General features: G+C 39.9%; 1 protein-coding gene across 1 annotated transcript in view; it reads right to left on the bottom strand.

The window, feature by feature from the left end:
- LOC137913836 (double-stranded RNA-binding protein Staufen homolog 2-like) overlaps positions 1–17,473 on the bottom strand; it is a 58,128-nt gene that overhangs the window by 32,870 nt on the left and 7,785 nt on the right. Inside the window, exons 5-9 of the mRNA XM_068757469.1 lie at positions 10,734–10,893; positions 7,423–7,530; positions 2,337–2,549; positions 1,906–2,043; positions 764–892 (exon numbers count right to left, since the gene is read on the bottom strand). Of these exons, the coding sequence (XP_068613570.1) occupies positions 764–892; positions 1,906–2,043; positions 2,337–2,549; positions 7,423–7,530; positions 10,734–10,893 (748 nt within the window). The remainder of the gene's footprint in view (positions 1–763; positions 893–1,905; positions 2,044–2,336; positions 2,550–7,422; positions 7,531–10,733; positions 10,894–17,473) is intronic.

The following is a 17,473-nucleotide window of genomic DNA, read 5'->3' as shown; positions in this document are numbered from 1 at the left end:
TTTTCTTATGAATATGTAGGCTGTTGAAAGCAGAGTGTCATCATTTAGCTATAGTGCATTGCTGTATGAATAAAATACATACATCTGTAAATATCGAACTAATGAGCCGTCTAGGATCCCACAATAAGCCTGGTTGTGTAATATCACTATCTAAACCTGCCCTGAGAGTAATAACCAATAAGGTAAATGAAGATTGAAATCAACGGTTGCTTTCAAAACACGTTTGGTTCTGAGAAAATAAACGGATTACATAACAGGAATTGGACTGTAATTTGTGACAATCTAAAAATAAGACTATTTTATTTTCTATAGCGCTGTGAAGACGACAGCATGAAGACAATATAATAGCACAACAATTTTATGATCCATTAATGATTTATCTCTTTGATTTATCAATTTACCAGAAAATGGGATGACGACTTCCAACTTGACTGACCCACAGATATGCTAATTAAAAATCACAAGAGGAAAAACAAGTACAGTTTCAAATATGAAAATAAATGCTTTTAATAATGTCTTTTCCCACCCATATCCCGTCGTTATATTTATCGACTTATATTTGCATTTGCCTATTTTACTTTCAGATCAAGGTGTAGGTCCAGGAATCTTTGGTACAACCTTTGCAGAGGAATGCGGTGGACGAATAGCCTTCTAGTAGCATAAAGAAAATGTCTAGAACACTGGAGAGAGACCCAGGAGTAGTCTAACTGGAGGGATGGCTGTATATGTATATGATGAGCAAGAAGTTCAGCGGCGTTTGTACCTCAGTGGGGCTCTGAGGGACTGTGGAGGCCTTGTATCCTAAATGCAGGAGCATCGCCTCAGCTGCATTCCGCTTGGCCACCTTCTTGTTGGGTCCTGTTCCTGTGGCAACCTCACTATTCACATTTACCTGCATTATGCACAGATCACAAATTAGCACTATGGCGGTATAAACATCTTGTCAGTGAATGAATCAGTGAAAAATAATTGATAATTTGCTTTAAAGTAATTTTTCTCATTAGTTTTCTATTCCTGTCACACTTTTGTTCACTTTCAGCTTAACACACTTAATGCCGAGTCAGGCATGAAATCCACATGCAAAAAATAAAATAAAATAAAAAGCTGTAGAGTGAGGAGTTTCTTTTTCAGTGACCCCAACCATTAAATCTGCCTACACAGAATGTAATCAGATATCCCAAGAGAATATAAGACATTATTATGTTATACAAACAGAGAATTAGACTCCACAAATAACACTCAGAGCCAAAGTCTGTGACCAGCGAGGGCCCAGTGCAGTTAGTCAAAGGGCCAGGAAGGTGAAATATACAATGAGAAAGAAAGCCTCAATAAATTACCAAACAAAAAACACAAATACTCTTGCATACCCTTTTTGTATGTCATTTTGAGTATGTAAGTTGTATGACCCCCCCCCCCCCCCCCCCAAAAAAAAAAAGATGGGAAAAACCTGGCAGATCAGAGTCCTGCTGCTTATCAATGGAAACAATGTGGAAATTTTAGAAGAGTGAGTGGACTTCACAAAAGGAATGCACACACACTCACAGGGCCGAATGTGAGTATCAAAGAGGCATGGATAAAGGGATTGAGGCTGTATTGCTGCTGCATGATGCTAACGGAAGGTTGGCTCTTATGAAAGATGATTAGTGTGGAAAGAATGACAAGGTAAAAGTTGCACTGGCTGGCACAGAGACAGAAAGATGACCAAGTAAAGTATAATATAAATGAAATATTGTCTGCTGTATCAGGAAAATCAGGGCTGCTAAGATGTGCTATATGTTCATATGTTCATACTTGGTGATGAAAAATCAATACATTAGCCCTGTTAACTGCAGCTCAGGCCCAGAAAGTGAAAAAAACAACAGAACATTTGTGTCCAAAGACACAGACAGCCAAACCGTATTTTACCTGCATGATGAACTCTCGGCGGCGAGGCATCCCCCTTTCAGAGAGCAGTCCGTACTCTGGCTCCTTCTCTTTCTTGGCCTGCTGGATCTGAGCCAGACGACTGATCGGGTTCATGCCCTGTCCATAGTCTGGTCCCGTCTGGGGGGGGGGGGGGCATTCATTTATCATATTATCATCAATGTGCAAATGATGCACAGTACAGCAGGTGTAAATGTTTATTCTTTGAAGTACTGTATTCCTTGCATGCAATAGACAGAGGCTAAAATCCTGCATCTGCTTACTCCCATTTTGCCCTGAGGTGAAATTGAGATATCTCTAAAGTGTCAGAGAATTCATAACATTAGTATTTTGAGTATTTCAAAACACAGCCTCAAATGACAGTATGTATGTCTCTACAAACATAATCCAGTTTCTGTACCAAGCTGCAGTACCTTGAGGATGGTTTTGGTACGTTTCTTGTAGTGTGTCTTGGGTTTCTCTACAGCGGGGATGAAGGGCAGCTTCTTCAGTTCATGCAAGATTGACAAAGCGGCACGCTTCTTGGACAGCTTCTTGCTGTTGCCCTCACTCGCAGCGGAGAACTCCCCCACGGTGACGCGGGTCAGGAAGCTTTTCATGTGTGGTGGCCCACTCTCCTTCAGCACCTGTAAGGAAGGATACAGACCATAAAAGTAAAGGAACAAATGAGTACATGAAGGACTTGCGTAGACGAAACAGGGATTACCACATTAACTGACAAATGTTGACAGAGAGACCCCAAAAATGACGAAGCGGTTTTTTCGTAATGCATAATGTATACGAGAGCTCAGTACACCAGGTGTTTCAAAACATCTGTTCTTGATAGTCACAGAACTACCCACTTGTGTGTGCTACGCAGAAACAAAGAAACACACACATATGAAGAAGAATATGTTCCTAGATGACAGTCTCTAGTGTTGAGGGCTCAGTTTCCTTCCTCTCTGGTCACCTGGGAGACCTAAAACAAACACCGGCTAGTGTTAGGTCATGCTTCTGCAATCACATCTACTTCCTGTGAAGTGCTGCACAGTTTGTGAGTTTGTGTAGCAGGTGGGGCTTTCCCCAACCTTATTAAAGAAAACAGACTGAAGGAAGAATTAACTTTCCCACACTTACTGCTCTGAGAATGCTGATGCTGATGCTTTTCAACTCTTAGTCAGACTCTTGCTGCTAATTTAGCTGTAGCTGCTGTCCATAAATGGCGTGACCACCATCACCACCCCAATCCCATTCTCCTTTATATTTAAAGGATATATTGTGGCGTGGATAGCGGAAATTGGAGCAATCAGATGCAATCTAGAAACTGTTAATTTGAACCCAATGACAGATAAAACAGATTCAACTGATAAACACAATCCTGAGAAATCCACAGGTGTTTCACACATCAACATAGACTAATACCAGACCCCAAGGTCTGCATACCCTTCCTTCTCTACATGACCAGCAGATTCTTTAATTCCAGTAAACTGCTTGGTGAACTCTTGTGAATGGACTTGATTGTCCAGCGTATCCCACAAATCTTGATTGGATTGAGAACTGAGGCGCTGGACGGTGGTGTGTTCTTAAAGCCATACCATTACTGCATTGACCAGTTCTGACACTCACATGCCCTTGTAGGCACTTCGGACAGGGGTCAGCGTGGCAAAATGACAGCTCTTTCAGGTACACAGTCTCATAATATATATATATATAATATAATATAGTTTGAATACTGTCAACCTTTTTAGGCTGAAAATGTGAGGCTCTATTTAGGTTTGCGAATCGTAACCCATCATCCTTGCTGCTGCCTGTCAGAATTTCAACACAATGACTTTAAGTATCGTAAGGATGTGTGTTGTCGGAAAGCCTTGGAAACACTGTCCAACATAACAGCCAAACTCACTCCCACCGAGGGGATTCTATCTGGTCTTCTTCATCGCCAGATAAAATAAATGGAACATGGCAGCTTCATGTACATTACAATACGCAATGGGAATAGATGCATCATGTTCCTGAACTGTTTCCATTGTGTCAATGGAGCCGATGATGACATTGGTCAGCAACAATTATAACACGTGGAGGAAATAAATGCTTTTAACAGGACGCAGACATAACTGGAGTGTCTCTATAATGTATGATGGGACAGGGACAGGAGGGTTCAAGTGTAGCTGCACTTATTAATCACTCATCAAACCCTTTGGTGTCAATCGCAGCTCATGAGGTTGGGCAGGATGGTGAGCAGACTAAGACATGAATTTAGTTGCATCCGGGTGAGTGACCACAACATTCCTGGGTTGAGACAAAGAAACTCTGTTACACATCATTATTCCATTAATCAGGCAATAAGCATGGTCTCCAGAAATGTTCTGATCAAAGTCAAGAAATACCTTTAAGCTGGGCATTTTGCACCTGTGCTTTTGTATGTTTTAAGAAATATGAAGCTTTATTAAGAGACCTTAAAACGTGCTGGGAGAAATGTTGTTACCTTAGGACAGGGTCACATTGGCAATTTCCCTAATTGAATCCAACCTGCTTTGGCACCATGTACTTTACTCAAGGTTGTTTTCCATTAGATGAAAGCTCTGCCTCGTAGTGGTACTGCAACAAACCTGCTTTGACATTGTTTTCATCGTGACGCAAACCTATCACTGACCTCTCGTGATGACAGGAACCCCTGCACCTCGTCAATACAACCAACACATTTTTAAAGTATATTTAGTAATTTGGGTGTTTAAAAGTAGCAGCCATGGGTCTGTTATTGTTAGATTGCATCCTAAACACACACACACACACACCAAACGAGGCAAGGATCAAGTTGTGCGCAGGAAACACTTGGTAATTCAATGTTGTTTTTTTCTGTCAGTCCTTGTCTCCTGATCTCTTTTTCTGTAACATAGGAAGCCTTCTCTTCAGCTTCTAATGGCAACATTAATAACCTGAGAAGTCTTAGGATCTGTAGCAAGACCCCAGGTACTCTGTAGGAGGAGGCTATTGGTAGCAAGGTGGGACAATGGTGGAGACTGGTGCAGGAAGAAAGGCTCTTTTGTAATGAGCAATGGATGGACAAGCCCCGAGCGATACTGCTTCTTGTAAGATGGGTGGTTCTTGGCCCAAACCCTCTTCTCTTGTGTCCCTCTTGGAAGAGGAGCCGCTGATCCAACACACAAGCCGTGATTTATAGATTGGCTCTGCTTTGATGCTGACATCTGTTTGATATTGCCTGACGGGTGGATTAAATAAGCCAACTGGCTTTCAGGGTGGTGGCGACCCTCATCGTTGTAGAGGAATAAGAAAGCAGACACTTGCAATAAGTGACTCATGCATAATTTCATGCCCCAGTGAGGCCATGGATGAGATGCTCTGAAAACATGGCTGCTGTGAAATGACTGTTACAGTGTTGTATCGGTTACATGGATATCTCTGCATCATACAAGTGTGTGTGAACTAAGAACTTGATTGCTACTTTGGTGTGGGACAGAGCCATTCCTTTTCAGTGCATTAAAGAAAACAGGAAAAAAGATGTTGCATGGCAGGGTAGGAGAAAAGGCCAAACTTTCTTTGTCTCAAGCCACAGCATGGTGGGAGCCATGAATTAAGCATGCTATCGACTTGAAGGTCGATTTGCTGTGACGGGAAAAGCCGAAAGAGGAAGAAGAGGAAGATAGATTGTGAAATTAAAGACAAAGTGGAGAGATGTTAATGATTCACTGTTGAACAGATGGCAGTCATGAATAGTCACAGACTGACACTGAGCAGAAGAGAGAAGTATTTAGAGGAATGTGGCTTTTAAAAAGCGCCACCATCAGCTTTCAATTTGGACAGCCTGAAAATGAAAGCTGCATAATTCCTGACAATGACAAAGACATGGCACATGATGAAACACCTTTCCCAATTTAGCCAGCTGGAATTATTAATAGCAGTTCCAAGATGGATATCCATGCCATCCAAATGCATTTTTAAAACTAAGAAGGATGATTGAACAGATTTTGATAGATTTTCCCAATGTTGTGTAAAGCTGTAACATCAACAAACTCAGAAGAGTTGGTCTCCCTCCCTTCCTTCCTTCCTCCCTTCCTTCCATCCATCCGTTTCTCCATTTCCTCTAATCCCCGAGCACTCAACATGCAAACGCCCTCTGTGTGATTTTTGGGAGGCATGGTAGGAGAGGTGCAAGGCAGGCATTCTGTGGAGAAAGAGTAAACTGAACCTTTTGGCACCTTGCTGTGTCAGCTGAGATATGGTGAATGCCAAAGAAAATGGACCCAACAGGTCATGTAAGGACATACGATACTTCATCTTAGATTTAGATAAGGTTTGGGACAGTGGCTCTAATAATTAAAAAAAAACACACACATCCTAATCTGTGTGTGAACTGGCAACCGATCCAGGGTATGTCTCACCTCTAACACTGTCACCTGGGAGAAGTTCCAGCTTCCTTGTGACACTGCAAAACATTTAGGATGGCTAGATGGACAGACATGATATGCATGATTGCACCAAAACTAATTTTCACTACTGGTAAATAAATATGTCTAATCAAAGATGAAAACACAAGTAACTATCAAAAATATGATTTACTGTGTTTGTTCATTTTCCTCCCAAGGAGTGTCGTGTTTGGTTTCTTCTTTGACCACACTAGCCCATGATGTGCACTGAGAAATTCAGCTGCCGTGTATATTCCTCATGCCCGTCCTTCACATTGACATTACAGTTATATTTGGATGGGCCTGTGTATGATGTCTAGAGGAATCGTGCAAGGCAAATGTGAAAAGCTTTTTTGTCCTGTGGGAGGACTGCAGCGGAGCGGCACAGCTCCAGCTGAGCATACCAAGGTCAGAAACCCTCCTCTGCAAGAAGCTTAACCGTCAATACTTTATCCTATCACACATAATCATATACCGCGACAGCAGAAAACACAGGTGCAGCGATTGCTTGAGATTCAGCTCCTCTAATAATTACTATGTGGCATTGCCCAATTCCATAATGTTTAGGAGCTGTTGAAGTGTAACCTCCACCGGCCTGGTAGCAGCACTACAGTAATGTTGGAGTGATACAGTTTCATCACATCATGCTGCAGGTCAGGTCAGAACAGAATGAGAACTGCAGGTAAAATACTTTATTTTGGTCTGAAAATCTCCATCTATTAACACTTTCCATGCAAGACTGTGCAAGACAGTAAACCAAGCACATTTTTGCCTTCAAAAATTTGATTCCTCAGTATGGTTTTACATTGGTCATACACAGTCATTCAAATAAGCCAAAATCAAACCTGTCCTAAATGAAGTTGATTTAGAGGTCTTCTGCCATAAGCATATATTTAAAATGTCTTTCTCTCTAAAAAGTCTGAGACAGCAGCAGGAAGTCGTTTCAATTTCTATTTAACAGTTAGGATTTCCAGTCAGGATTCAAAATGCATCATAGTACAGAGTCATCACGACAATCCATTCTAATATTAATAAACCACATAGGCGTTTGTGAGCTATTCATATACAGTCAAGGATAATTGTATATTTTCATCACCTCAAAGTTGACAGACAAGTTCCTCTTCAAGGCAATTTCATAGACCAGGCTGATCTCTGATTTGCTGGCATCAGTGCCTTCCTCAGGATCCCCCTTTTCCTCTGGATTCTGGAACAGAAAGGAAAAACAAACAAGCTATTTTACAATGTTAAAGAAAATATGAAACCAGCGCCAGACAGCCTCTGACATCAGAAGAATCTTTATTGTCAATGCATTCAGCACAGAGTACACACACAATTAAATTTCATATATATAATTCCCCCCCCCAAACTAGAGCAGTGATTCAACTATGCATAAATGTGGGAATTGTAAAAGCACTTAAATGTAGGTTCATATTATGTCTGAAGAAATGGCTACATTCATGATGCTTTGACATTTGTAATTAAATGGATGAAAAAGCATTTAGGTGCAAGATATTCAGAGTACTGGCTGAAGAAATAATGGATTCCCTTATGTGCTTCAGATGTAAAACCATATTCGGCAGTACAGAACATGCTGTGCTTGAGGCCAATGATGTTCATATGAATAAATTAAGTTAGGAGTAATAGCAAGTTCGCATGGATTTTAAGATGGCTTGCTGATCACATGCAAACAAAAAAAGTTCTTTATATTCGAAACCATTACTATGGAAAATAAGGCACTTTGTTATATCGAGTTCAGCATGGCCTTTCCCCTTAGTTTTAAGTAAAAAAAAAAAAAACATTTTGAACAAAAAATCTAAAAGCCTGCAGGATGGATCACGATCAAATTCCAAAGCCTGTTTTCTGGCTTTGATCCATATCTTGCATTCGGTTGTCAACCATATTCCAGGAAATGAGTGGTCAGCAAAGGATAGTCTCTCAAGTGGATGTTTCATTAAAGGAGAATCATTGTGCGTTTACCTTATGATTCAAGATAGTGAAAATCTAATTTCTGAACAGTAAGAACGGTCTCTACTTGTCTGAGGAAACAAGAGTAGATATTTTAGCATTTATTACACATAAAAGGAGGAATTGAAGAGGGTTAACATCAATGAGATCATATTGTCAACTACACAACTCGAGGCTTTTTAATGCCGATTGTCTTGATCTTTATCTTCTCATATCCAGCTCTATGTTTGATTACGTCTGCCGTCTTCCCCTTTGGGCTTCTTCCCTTCTCCTGCCTCATCGTGGGACCTGATACGATGCGTGATTCATACGGTGCGATCTGTGTTTCACAGGAAACACATTCACGCGGTACGGTGCACACCTATCGCACGTTTGCAAGAGTGTGTGCACAAACTTTGCTTTGTTCCCTAACATGCATTGTCGGCCTCTTGTTTCATAGGTCGACATGCAAGGAGTGAGACCTCATCAATTCTTCAGTGATCTGTTTCCATTTAAGTTCTAGTTTATATTCATGGTTACATTTCCTGCTGCCTACATGAGTGATGCATATGATTAATCAAGTGAACGCGCTCTCACGGATGAATTGACAAGCCACTGTGCAAGTACCTGCATATGTCTGTGGGAGTGTGTTATCGAGAGAAACGGACGGCCAACCCTTGCTATGACAAAGACAAATCGGGGGGGCTAAATCTGACAATGGTACAATATCTTCTTTTAGATCTACAGGACAGAGAATCCTGGGTGTGTAAGAGTGTAATCAATATAAGAACCCACATACTGCTCGACTAAACACTTTTTTCTTGAGGGCGCCTCTGTGAATGAACGCTGATGGTGGGCAAACAAAAGGCTCACATTCACATCAATGCTCTTGGGCAGTTGGCTTCGTAATGGGAGGAGAGAAATTCTAGATTAAAGGATGGTAAAAAAGATACAATGTAAATCCTGCATTAAATTATTAGATTTTTATGGACTTAAACATCGTTTTCAACATCAACTAGTTTCTTGACTTTGAAACTAAGGAGGCATATTTATAATTTGTCTTTTCTTTTTATTGCCAAAACAGAGCTTTGATATTTTCCAACATTCAGACATAAATTTAGATGTGTTTGTCTGCTTGTTACATATTTTACATCATTAATTTAATTTTTCCTCAACTTGTATATAAAGACAACACAATTAGAGCATCACTGATATTTACCAGAGGCCTAGAAGTAAAGTCAGCCCATACTAAGAAGGAATCTTTTAAACCTGAGGCTATCCACACAATAATACATGTAAAAGCAACCACTAATGTGGACACAGAATGACAGATGAACTGTGAACTCAATCTGCCGCAATTTGTAAAGAAAGACTCAGAAGCAGCAGCAAACAAAGAGCACATTAATGGAGGCCGACGCCATACGACAGCGACTTGGGTAAGTGAGAGGAGCCAAAAACGTTTTGAATGACCATTAGCGATGCCAGGTGGTGAGGATATGGGGTAATATGATTTCCGGTGGGAGATGATAACAACAGGTAGCAACTATGTCTGGGAAACAATGGAAAGGTACTGTGATACTGGGAGTAAGACGAAAGAAAAAGAAAATGCACTCCTGCCAGGTGCAAACTATACCACGGGGACTGTGGAGCTTCAATTATGCATGAGAGGAATTAGAGCGGTGGATAAATGGATCTGGATTTAATCTGATGAAAAGATGGTTATGCATTCATCTATAAAAGTGTCTAAAAAAAAAAATATTGTACAACACTCCAAAAACTCACAAGGGAGAGCAACAACTGATCAGCAATGCAAAACCTTGGGCTTTTCATTTAGGGAAGAGGTTTCAAGCAGGAGGGGGCATGGAGAGGCAATCATCTTATGAGGAAACAGTCACAAGGTGACAAAAAATGTTGAAGGGATGAGATTGTAATTAATGGACCGGAAAGAGGAATGGCCTTTTCTAAATGGAACACATAACAGGGCATCCGGTTGGAAACCAGAGTTTGAAGGGTGGAGCTTTAAAAGCTTTCAGTAGCATCATATTCTTGTGGCTACCCATGATCAGGAGTGGCCACAGCAGACTCTTCTTCTCCATTTCCACCTGTTCTCATTCTCCACTGCTCCAACGACCGCCATGTTATATTTCCCCACATTCATGGATCTTCTCTTTGGTCCTTTCTAGTTTTCTCCTGCCAGGCAGCTCATCCTCCTCCCATCATATCTTGCACCTCGCCTCTAGACGTGACCGTATTGCGTCAATCTATTTCCTCACCTTATATTAGAATAGGCTTACAGAGGGACTTGCTTGCAGAGTCCAACAAGTTGCACCACAATCGTTCTACAGTGGTCAAGCTCAGACAAACCAAATCTTTGATGAAATATGCCCTTTTTATATGGTCACCATAGGAGAGCAAAGTAAAGAAGATGGCCTTCCTATGTAGGCTAACTCTAAATGCATTTACCTGGGGTGGACGTTCGGGGATGGGTTCATTACGCAAGGCTTGCAAGGCCTTCATGGCAGCGCAGTGTCTGGCTGCTTGGCGAGTTCGGCCATCTCCAATGAACTCGTGGCTCCCCACAGAGAGCTGCACATAGAAGATCTTGGGAACAGGATAATGGTACCTGGAATTTACAAAACAACAGAGGGAAAGGGAATTTTTTTTATAAAAAAAAAACCCCTCTTCATTTGTTATTAGTTATTCATAAATATAAAATATCTGTGAAAAGAAGGGAGAGGTTTAGGCATTAGCCAACTTTTTCCAATTCACACTGTTTACACGGTTCCCAAATTAAAAGGCCCACCACTTCCTCAGGGTCAATTACTGCACAATAGTCTGTTGGCTAACTACTTGAACGATGTCTTGCTATTGAATCTCAGCTTAGGGATAGAACACAAAGCATAGAGACACATATATCCTCTCCTCTTTCTTCTGGCTCCGAACATAGATTTTCCTCCCTTTCTTTGGGTCCTGACAGAGCGGGACTGAACTGTCACTGAGCAGATTTAGAGGTCTGCGTGTCCGCGTGTGTAATACCCCCCTCCTGGGTAAGGGGGGAGAAGGGCTGAGAATGTCTGCCGGATCAAGGACAAGCAAGAGAAATAGTGGGAAAGCTAATAAGAGCAGAGTGTAATATGAACTTCTTAATATCCCTCTCCCTGTTCTTTTTCTTCCCCGCCAGTATAAATGTATATTCACATAGACAGAGTATACCTGACATATGTGATTTTAAACTTCAACATTGTGAAATGGGACTCTTCTTTTCAATCATTTCCATCTCTAACACATGAATGCTGGTGGATTGTGATAAAAAGTAGCGAATGAGCTGTTCATATCGCATGGAAAAAAAGATTAGGATGTTCCATGTTTATACAATGATCATTTAAACATTGTAAGATAAAGATCTTTAGTTTTCTTTATTGTACATTTTGAGCCTGTTGTACGAGGTCTGTGGGAAGAGAAAATAACTTCTCAACAAACAAAAAAAACAAGAGCCATTCAAACTAATAATGATCCCCATGTCATTTTATTTCTAGGGGTCAGTTTGCATGGTGAAAGACTAATATTATGAGGGTCAAAGCATCATAAGATTTTATTTAGGTGAAATGATATAATGGGCGAAACTGAGCTGCCTTGGCAGAGCTAATGGTGCAGTGGAGTGTATTTTATCACATCCTGAAGAGAACCGAGAAACGACTTCAAGATAGAACAGCTGTGTCCTTGCTCTGTGAATCCATCTATATTAATTTTCATCACATCAAATATTCTACTTGGGCCTGAAGCAGCCATTACATATGACCCTTGAAAAGAAATTTGGTGAAAACAGGGCGGGGGGGGAGGGGGGGGGGCACTAAAACTAAAAACTAAACAAGAGGCACAGATAAGTCCGGCAGAAAAACCTTGCAGCTCCTTTCTCAACCACATGTGTGAACCGTAAGTCATTAAACAAAAGGTCTGAAAATGTAGCTCTAAAAAGTGCTTTTGGAAATATTTCAAAACTATGAACAATTTCTTGTACAAGTGCTAAACATAATAAAATTGGTAGCTAATGACTTAAAAAAATGATGTTTTGTTCTTTGGGAAAAAGACTTTCTAACACACACACACCTCACAGGTCCCAGCCTAAAGCATGACGGGAGCAAAAGCCAGAAAGTGCCTAATAGCCTTTGAATCTATGGATCTAATATAATGATCAGGCAATGCTACATTATGATTGGCTAGCTGCATTTGCTGGGTGGGATTAGCAATGTGTCAATTACTGGCTTGTTTATAACCAGATGACAGGCATTACAATTACTTGTAGCAATGGTGAAACGTTCCCAGATCTAAGCAGTTACATCGGGGCACAATTATCGCTACACCTCTGACCCAAATTGCAATTAAGTGGAATTATCCATCAACTTCATGGAGTTCTCTAGAAACTAAATGCGGACACTGTAGGTATATTTTGTACATAACAAATGTACCAAAACTATTGTCTCTTCATAACACGTGTCCTTCCTCTAAACATCTCTTCCCATTTTTGCTCCATCTTCAAGTCTCTCCTCAATCATGCCTAACAACGAGTCCGCATTTTACTCCCAGAATTACAGCAGGTCTTCCTCCAGCCCACAGTCTTCCTCTCATCCAGTCTTTTAGCTCCTCCTGGCCACAGGAGCCTTGACTGGGTGGGGGCCCGCCTTCGCACGTCAAGTGTGGCCCCAGGGTCTCAGAGGACATGCCAAGTGCAACATGGGCCCTGGCCAACAGCACTGAACTGAGATGGGAGCAGCTGGGACTGGAGAACCGAATATACAGGTGCAGGGAAAGAGAGCAAGGAATAAGAAAGAGAGGAAGGAGACTTACTGGAGAGAGAGAGAGAGAGAGAGAGAAAAACTCAGAAAGGGCAGAGCGAGGGGGGACATAGAGCGAGACCTGTGGGAGCTCCTACTCCACAACGTGGGAAAGTAGTGGCTTACACACAATAAAGTTGTCCAAGAACACAGGCGAGCACACACATCAAAATCATGCAGACAAAAGAAGCAGGGAAAAATCACGCCAGTGCTCTGTGGCCAGTAGAAAAATGTGCACACGCTGGTCGCATCTGCCTGTGCTGTGTTATCGACTATTATCGTGTTATTATTACTACAGAGGGGGAATTGGACTCGGACACCTGCAGGGAGGGTGTGGAGACTGCTGAAATGGAAAGATCAAACTTTTTTTTTTGTCTGATGATGCAAGTATTTATACGTGTCTGCTGTGACTCTAAGATAAGAAAAAAATAGATAACACAACTCAATCAAATGATAACATCAAAATTAAGAATAATGCATAAGATTTTAAGGTCAGAGTCCCGACAGCTTCCTTTGATATGGTCCATGTCAGTCACCATTTCATCGTAATCATTTAAAGACCTACCGTATTCAAAAGGTCAGTCAACATGCAGTCCCACTGCGATATGGGTGATTTGGTATTGTAATTAAAACTATAAATGACAGGGTGACATTTCAATAGGAAACTTCTTTCTCCCATGGTACTGAAATCTGTTTACTCTCTAAATGCCTATGCAGAAAAAAAACACGTTCTTTCTCTCACTGCATGAATAAACCTTGTTACCACTACTTTTACAGTTGTACTATTAAGCAACATATTGACATCCTTTGCAGCAGATAGAGTCACAAATTTAAGAATATACACCGATCAGCCATAATATTATGTAGATCCCTCTTTTACAGCTCTGATCTGTTAAGGCATGGACACCCCCCCACTAGACCTCCTGATGTGCAGTGGCACATGGCACCAAAACATTAGCAGTAGATGCTTTAAGCTAGGTAAGTGATATGATAAACAGGTAATAAGTAGCAATACACTTTGACTGTCAATAGTCATAATAACATTATGGTTGATTGGTGTGTTGCCTAATTTATTCAGCCCAATCAGCTGCGGTTGTTGGTAGAACACATGGTCATCTACAGTATACTATTGCGCATTAAGCACATATTCTTCCAGTGTATGTCTGTGCAGCAGATAGCTAGTGTCTTTACTCTTATTACATTGTTTATTAACAACAGCTATTCGTCAATAACTGTTAACAGACGCATGCCCCAAAAATGTAAGTTTTCTTAACTTTTATTTCATTTTATTAAATTGTCCAATATAATCTTGTGCATTGTTCTTACTGTTTGTTATGGTTTCAAAGAGATGAAAGCTCTCAGAGCTCTGGAATCAGAGTGCTATCCTCTCTGCTCCTTTTCCATCCATCCCTTTAAGCCACAGGGCTGTGAAAACCAAACCAGCCCGCTGTCACATTTCATTACTCGGTCACGGCCGTGCATCAAGTATTTGTTTCCAAACATGCTAGATTTACAGGACTGTAGCTGGTAGGAATAAAAAAAAATGGGGAAAAAAGCAAGGTAATACTCGTTAAAAATTGTTTGATTTCATTATGATGAAATACAAGTAATGACTAGCGTATAGCACTATTCTCTAATAATCTGACTGAAAATAGGCCGTGTGAGAATAGTAATGACTTCTTAAGTGCAGAAAAATATCAGTGGAATAGAAGACGTGCCAGAATGTGCAACACAATTGAGCCATGTATGCATTTATGTCACACAGCAAAAGTACACAGCATTTCTTAACCTCTGTGCCCTTTTGGTGCCAACTGTTTAGACTTGGCTGGATGAGAGGAATGGCTGGCTGGGAATCAGTCTAAACTCCGACCGTGCCGTCCTCATTAGTAATATTACATTTTGACCTGCTGTTTTATGTTCATTGTCATTAAGAAGGGAAAACCATTGCTTTGTTGAGGGGAAAAAATCCCCTCTTCTACTTTCTATTAAGATCTAACATGTATATGCGATTGCCAAATTGCTCTGCGTGCAAATGATTCTTTACGAGTAGCGCGCAGCATATTTTATGGGATGATAAATGGTTCTTCTTAATTTGATGTCCTAAATTCAGTTGGAGGCAATCAGTCCATCTGGAACTGGATGCAGACAGAATCAGTGAGAAGTCCTGACTGTACCTTGTGAAGGTAGATGTGATCCAAGTTTTCGCCTTCAGTGCTTAAGTAATCACTCACCACACCGGCAAATCCCGTAAATGAAATAACCACCAATCTGTTAATCGTTTAATTAAGCAAGAACGGGCAGATTCTAGTTCATTTTGATAGATTTCCCATATTACGGTACTTTAATTTTGTATTTCCCAAAATGTTTACGCACAAGTGCGCCAACAATCTGACATGCATTCTCGAGATAGCGCTGCACAGATATCCAGGTGCAGGGAAAAAGCTCTCAGTACTGAAGCAACAAGCAGCTATTAAGAACAACTGTAAATACTACACGCAAGAGCAGTTCTCCAGTAATGTCATTCAGGAGGGAAAATTGTCAATTATACATTTTAACAGTAGAAGTATGTACTCAAATTTTGATTCCATAAAGGAATATTTACAACTCTTCACGCACCCTTTTAGTGTCATAGCTATAACAGAAACATGGTTCAATGAAAATAAAGACTTTGATTTTAATTTAGAAGACTATGAATTTAACTTTATGAATAGAGAAAATAGAATAGGAGGTGGGGTAGCTTTATATATTCATAAATCTATACAATTTACGGTGATGACAGATATGACCCTTACAGTAGACAACATAATGGAGTGTTTAACAGTGGAAATCATTAATAATAAAAAGAAGAATACTATTATTAGCTGTATTTATAGGTCACCCAAGTCAAGCGTAGAATCATTCAATCAGTGGATGGAGAAGTTGTTTTCTGTTATATACAAAAAAGATATATTCATCTGTGGAGATTTTAATATAGATCTACTTAATCCAACTAAGCAAAATACCACTGATTACTTTCTTGACACAATGTACAGTATGTCACTTTACCCATCTATAACCAAACCCAGTAGAATCACTTCTCACAGTGCTACAATAATTGATAACATTTTTTCTAATAATATGTTGAATCACGCACTCAGTGGCTTGCTCATTTGTGACATTACGGACCATTTACCTATTTTTACTGTTTATGACTGTGAGATTACGAAGATCAAGGAAAAGAAAAAAGTTAAATATAGACGTTTAAGAACAGAAGAAACGATCGCTGCTTTTGATAACAGTCTTATGTTACAGGATTGGGGCTCTGTCTATTGTGAAAATGATGTGGATAATGCATATAATAATTTTCTTGATATATTTATTTCGCTCTATAATAGATGTTGCCCTCTTCAAGAACACTATCAACACAGAAAATATTCTAAATGCCCTTGGTTAACCAAAGGACTACAAAACGCCTGCAAAAAGAAAAATAAATTGTATGGAAACTTTGTCAAGCTAAAAACTGAGGAAGCAGCATTAAGGTATAAGGCCTATAAAAATAAGTTAATAGACATTATCAGAATTAGCAAAGAGTTGTACTATAAAAAACTGCTATATGAAAATAAAAACAATATAAAAGGAACATGGAATATTCTAAATACCTTAATAAAACGTGGATCTCTTAAAACTATGTACCCAGAGTACTTTGAGGATATAGACGGACGACACTACAACTCTGAAAATATAGTTAACAGCTTTAATGCATTTTTTGTGAATGTCGGTCCAGAGTTGGCAGCTCAAATCCCTAAACGAGAAGTTCATCAGTCTAGTGATGTTGTACACACAAATCCTAAATCTATGTTTTTATCTGCAACTCTTGAACAAGAGATATTACATATTGTTAAAAAATGCAAAAGCAAACGATCCACAGACTGTCATGATATTGATATGGCATTAATAAAAACTGTTATAAATAATATCTTAAAACCGTTCACATATATCTGTAATCTGTCGTTTACAACTGGCTGTTTTCCCCAAAAAATGAAAATAGCAAAAATTATTCCGTTATATAAAAATGCAAATAAGCATAAATTTACAAACTATAGGCCAATTTCCTTGCTGCCACAGTTTTCAAAAATTCTAGAAAAGTTATTTAATTCTCGATTGGAAGATTTTGTAGAAAAGCATCAAATAATAAACGACGCGCAATACGGTTTTAGAGCCAAACGGACTACAGCAATGGCACTAACACAAGCAGTCGCAGAGATAACAAATGCTCTGGATGCAAAAAAATATGCAGTTGGAATATTCATTGACTTAAAAAAGGCTTTTGACACCATAAATCACTCAAATTTGGTCACGAAATTAGAAAAATATGGAATTAGAGGAATGGCT

The sequence above is a fragment of the Brachionichthys hirsutus genome, unplaced genomic scaffold (genome assembly GCF_040956055.1).
Source record: "Brachionichthys hirsutus isolate HB-005 unplaced genomic scaffold, CSIRO-AGI_Bhir_v1 contig_424, whole genome shotgun sequence".
NCBI classification, from domain to species: domain Eukaryota; kingdom Metazoa; phylum Chordata; class Actinopteri; order Lophiiformes; family Brachionichthyidae; genus Brachionichthys; species Brachionichthys hirsutus.
This window is presented reverse-complemented; position numbering and strand designations above follow the sequence as displayed.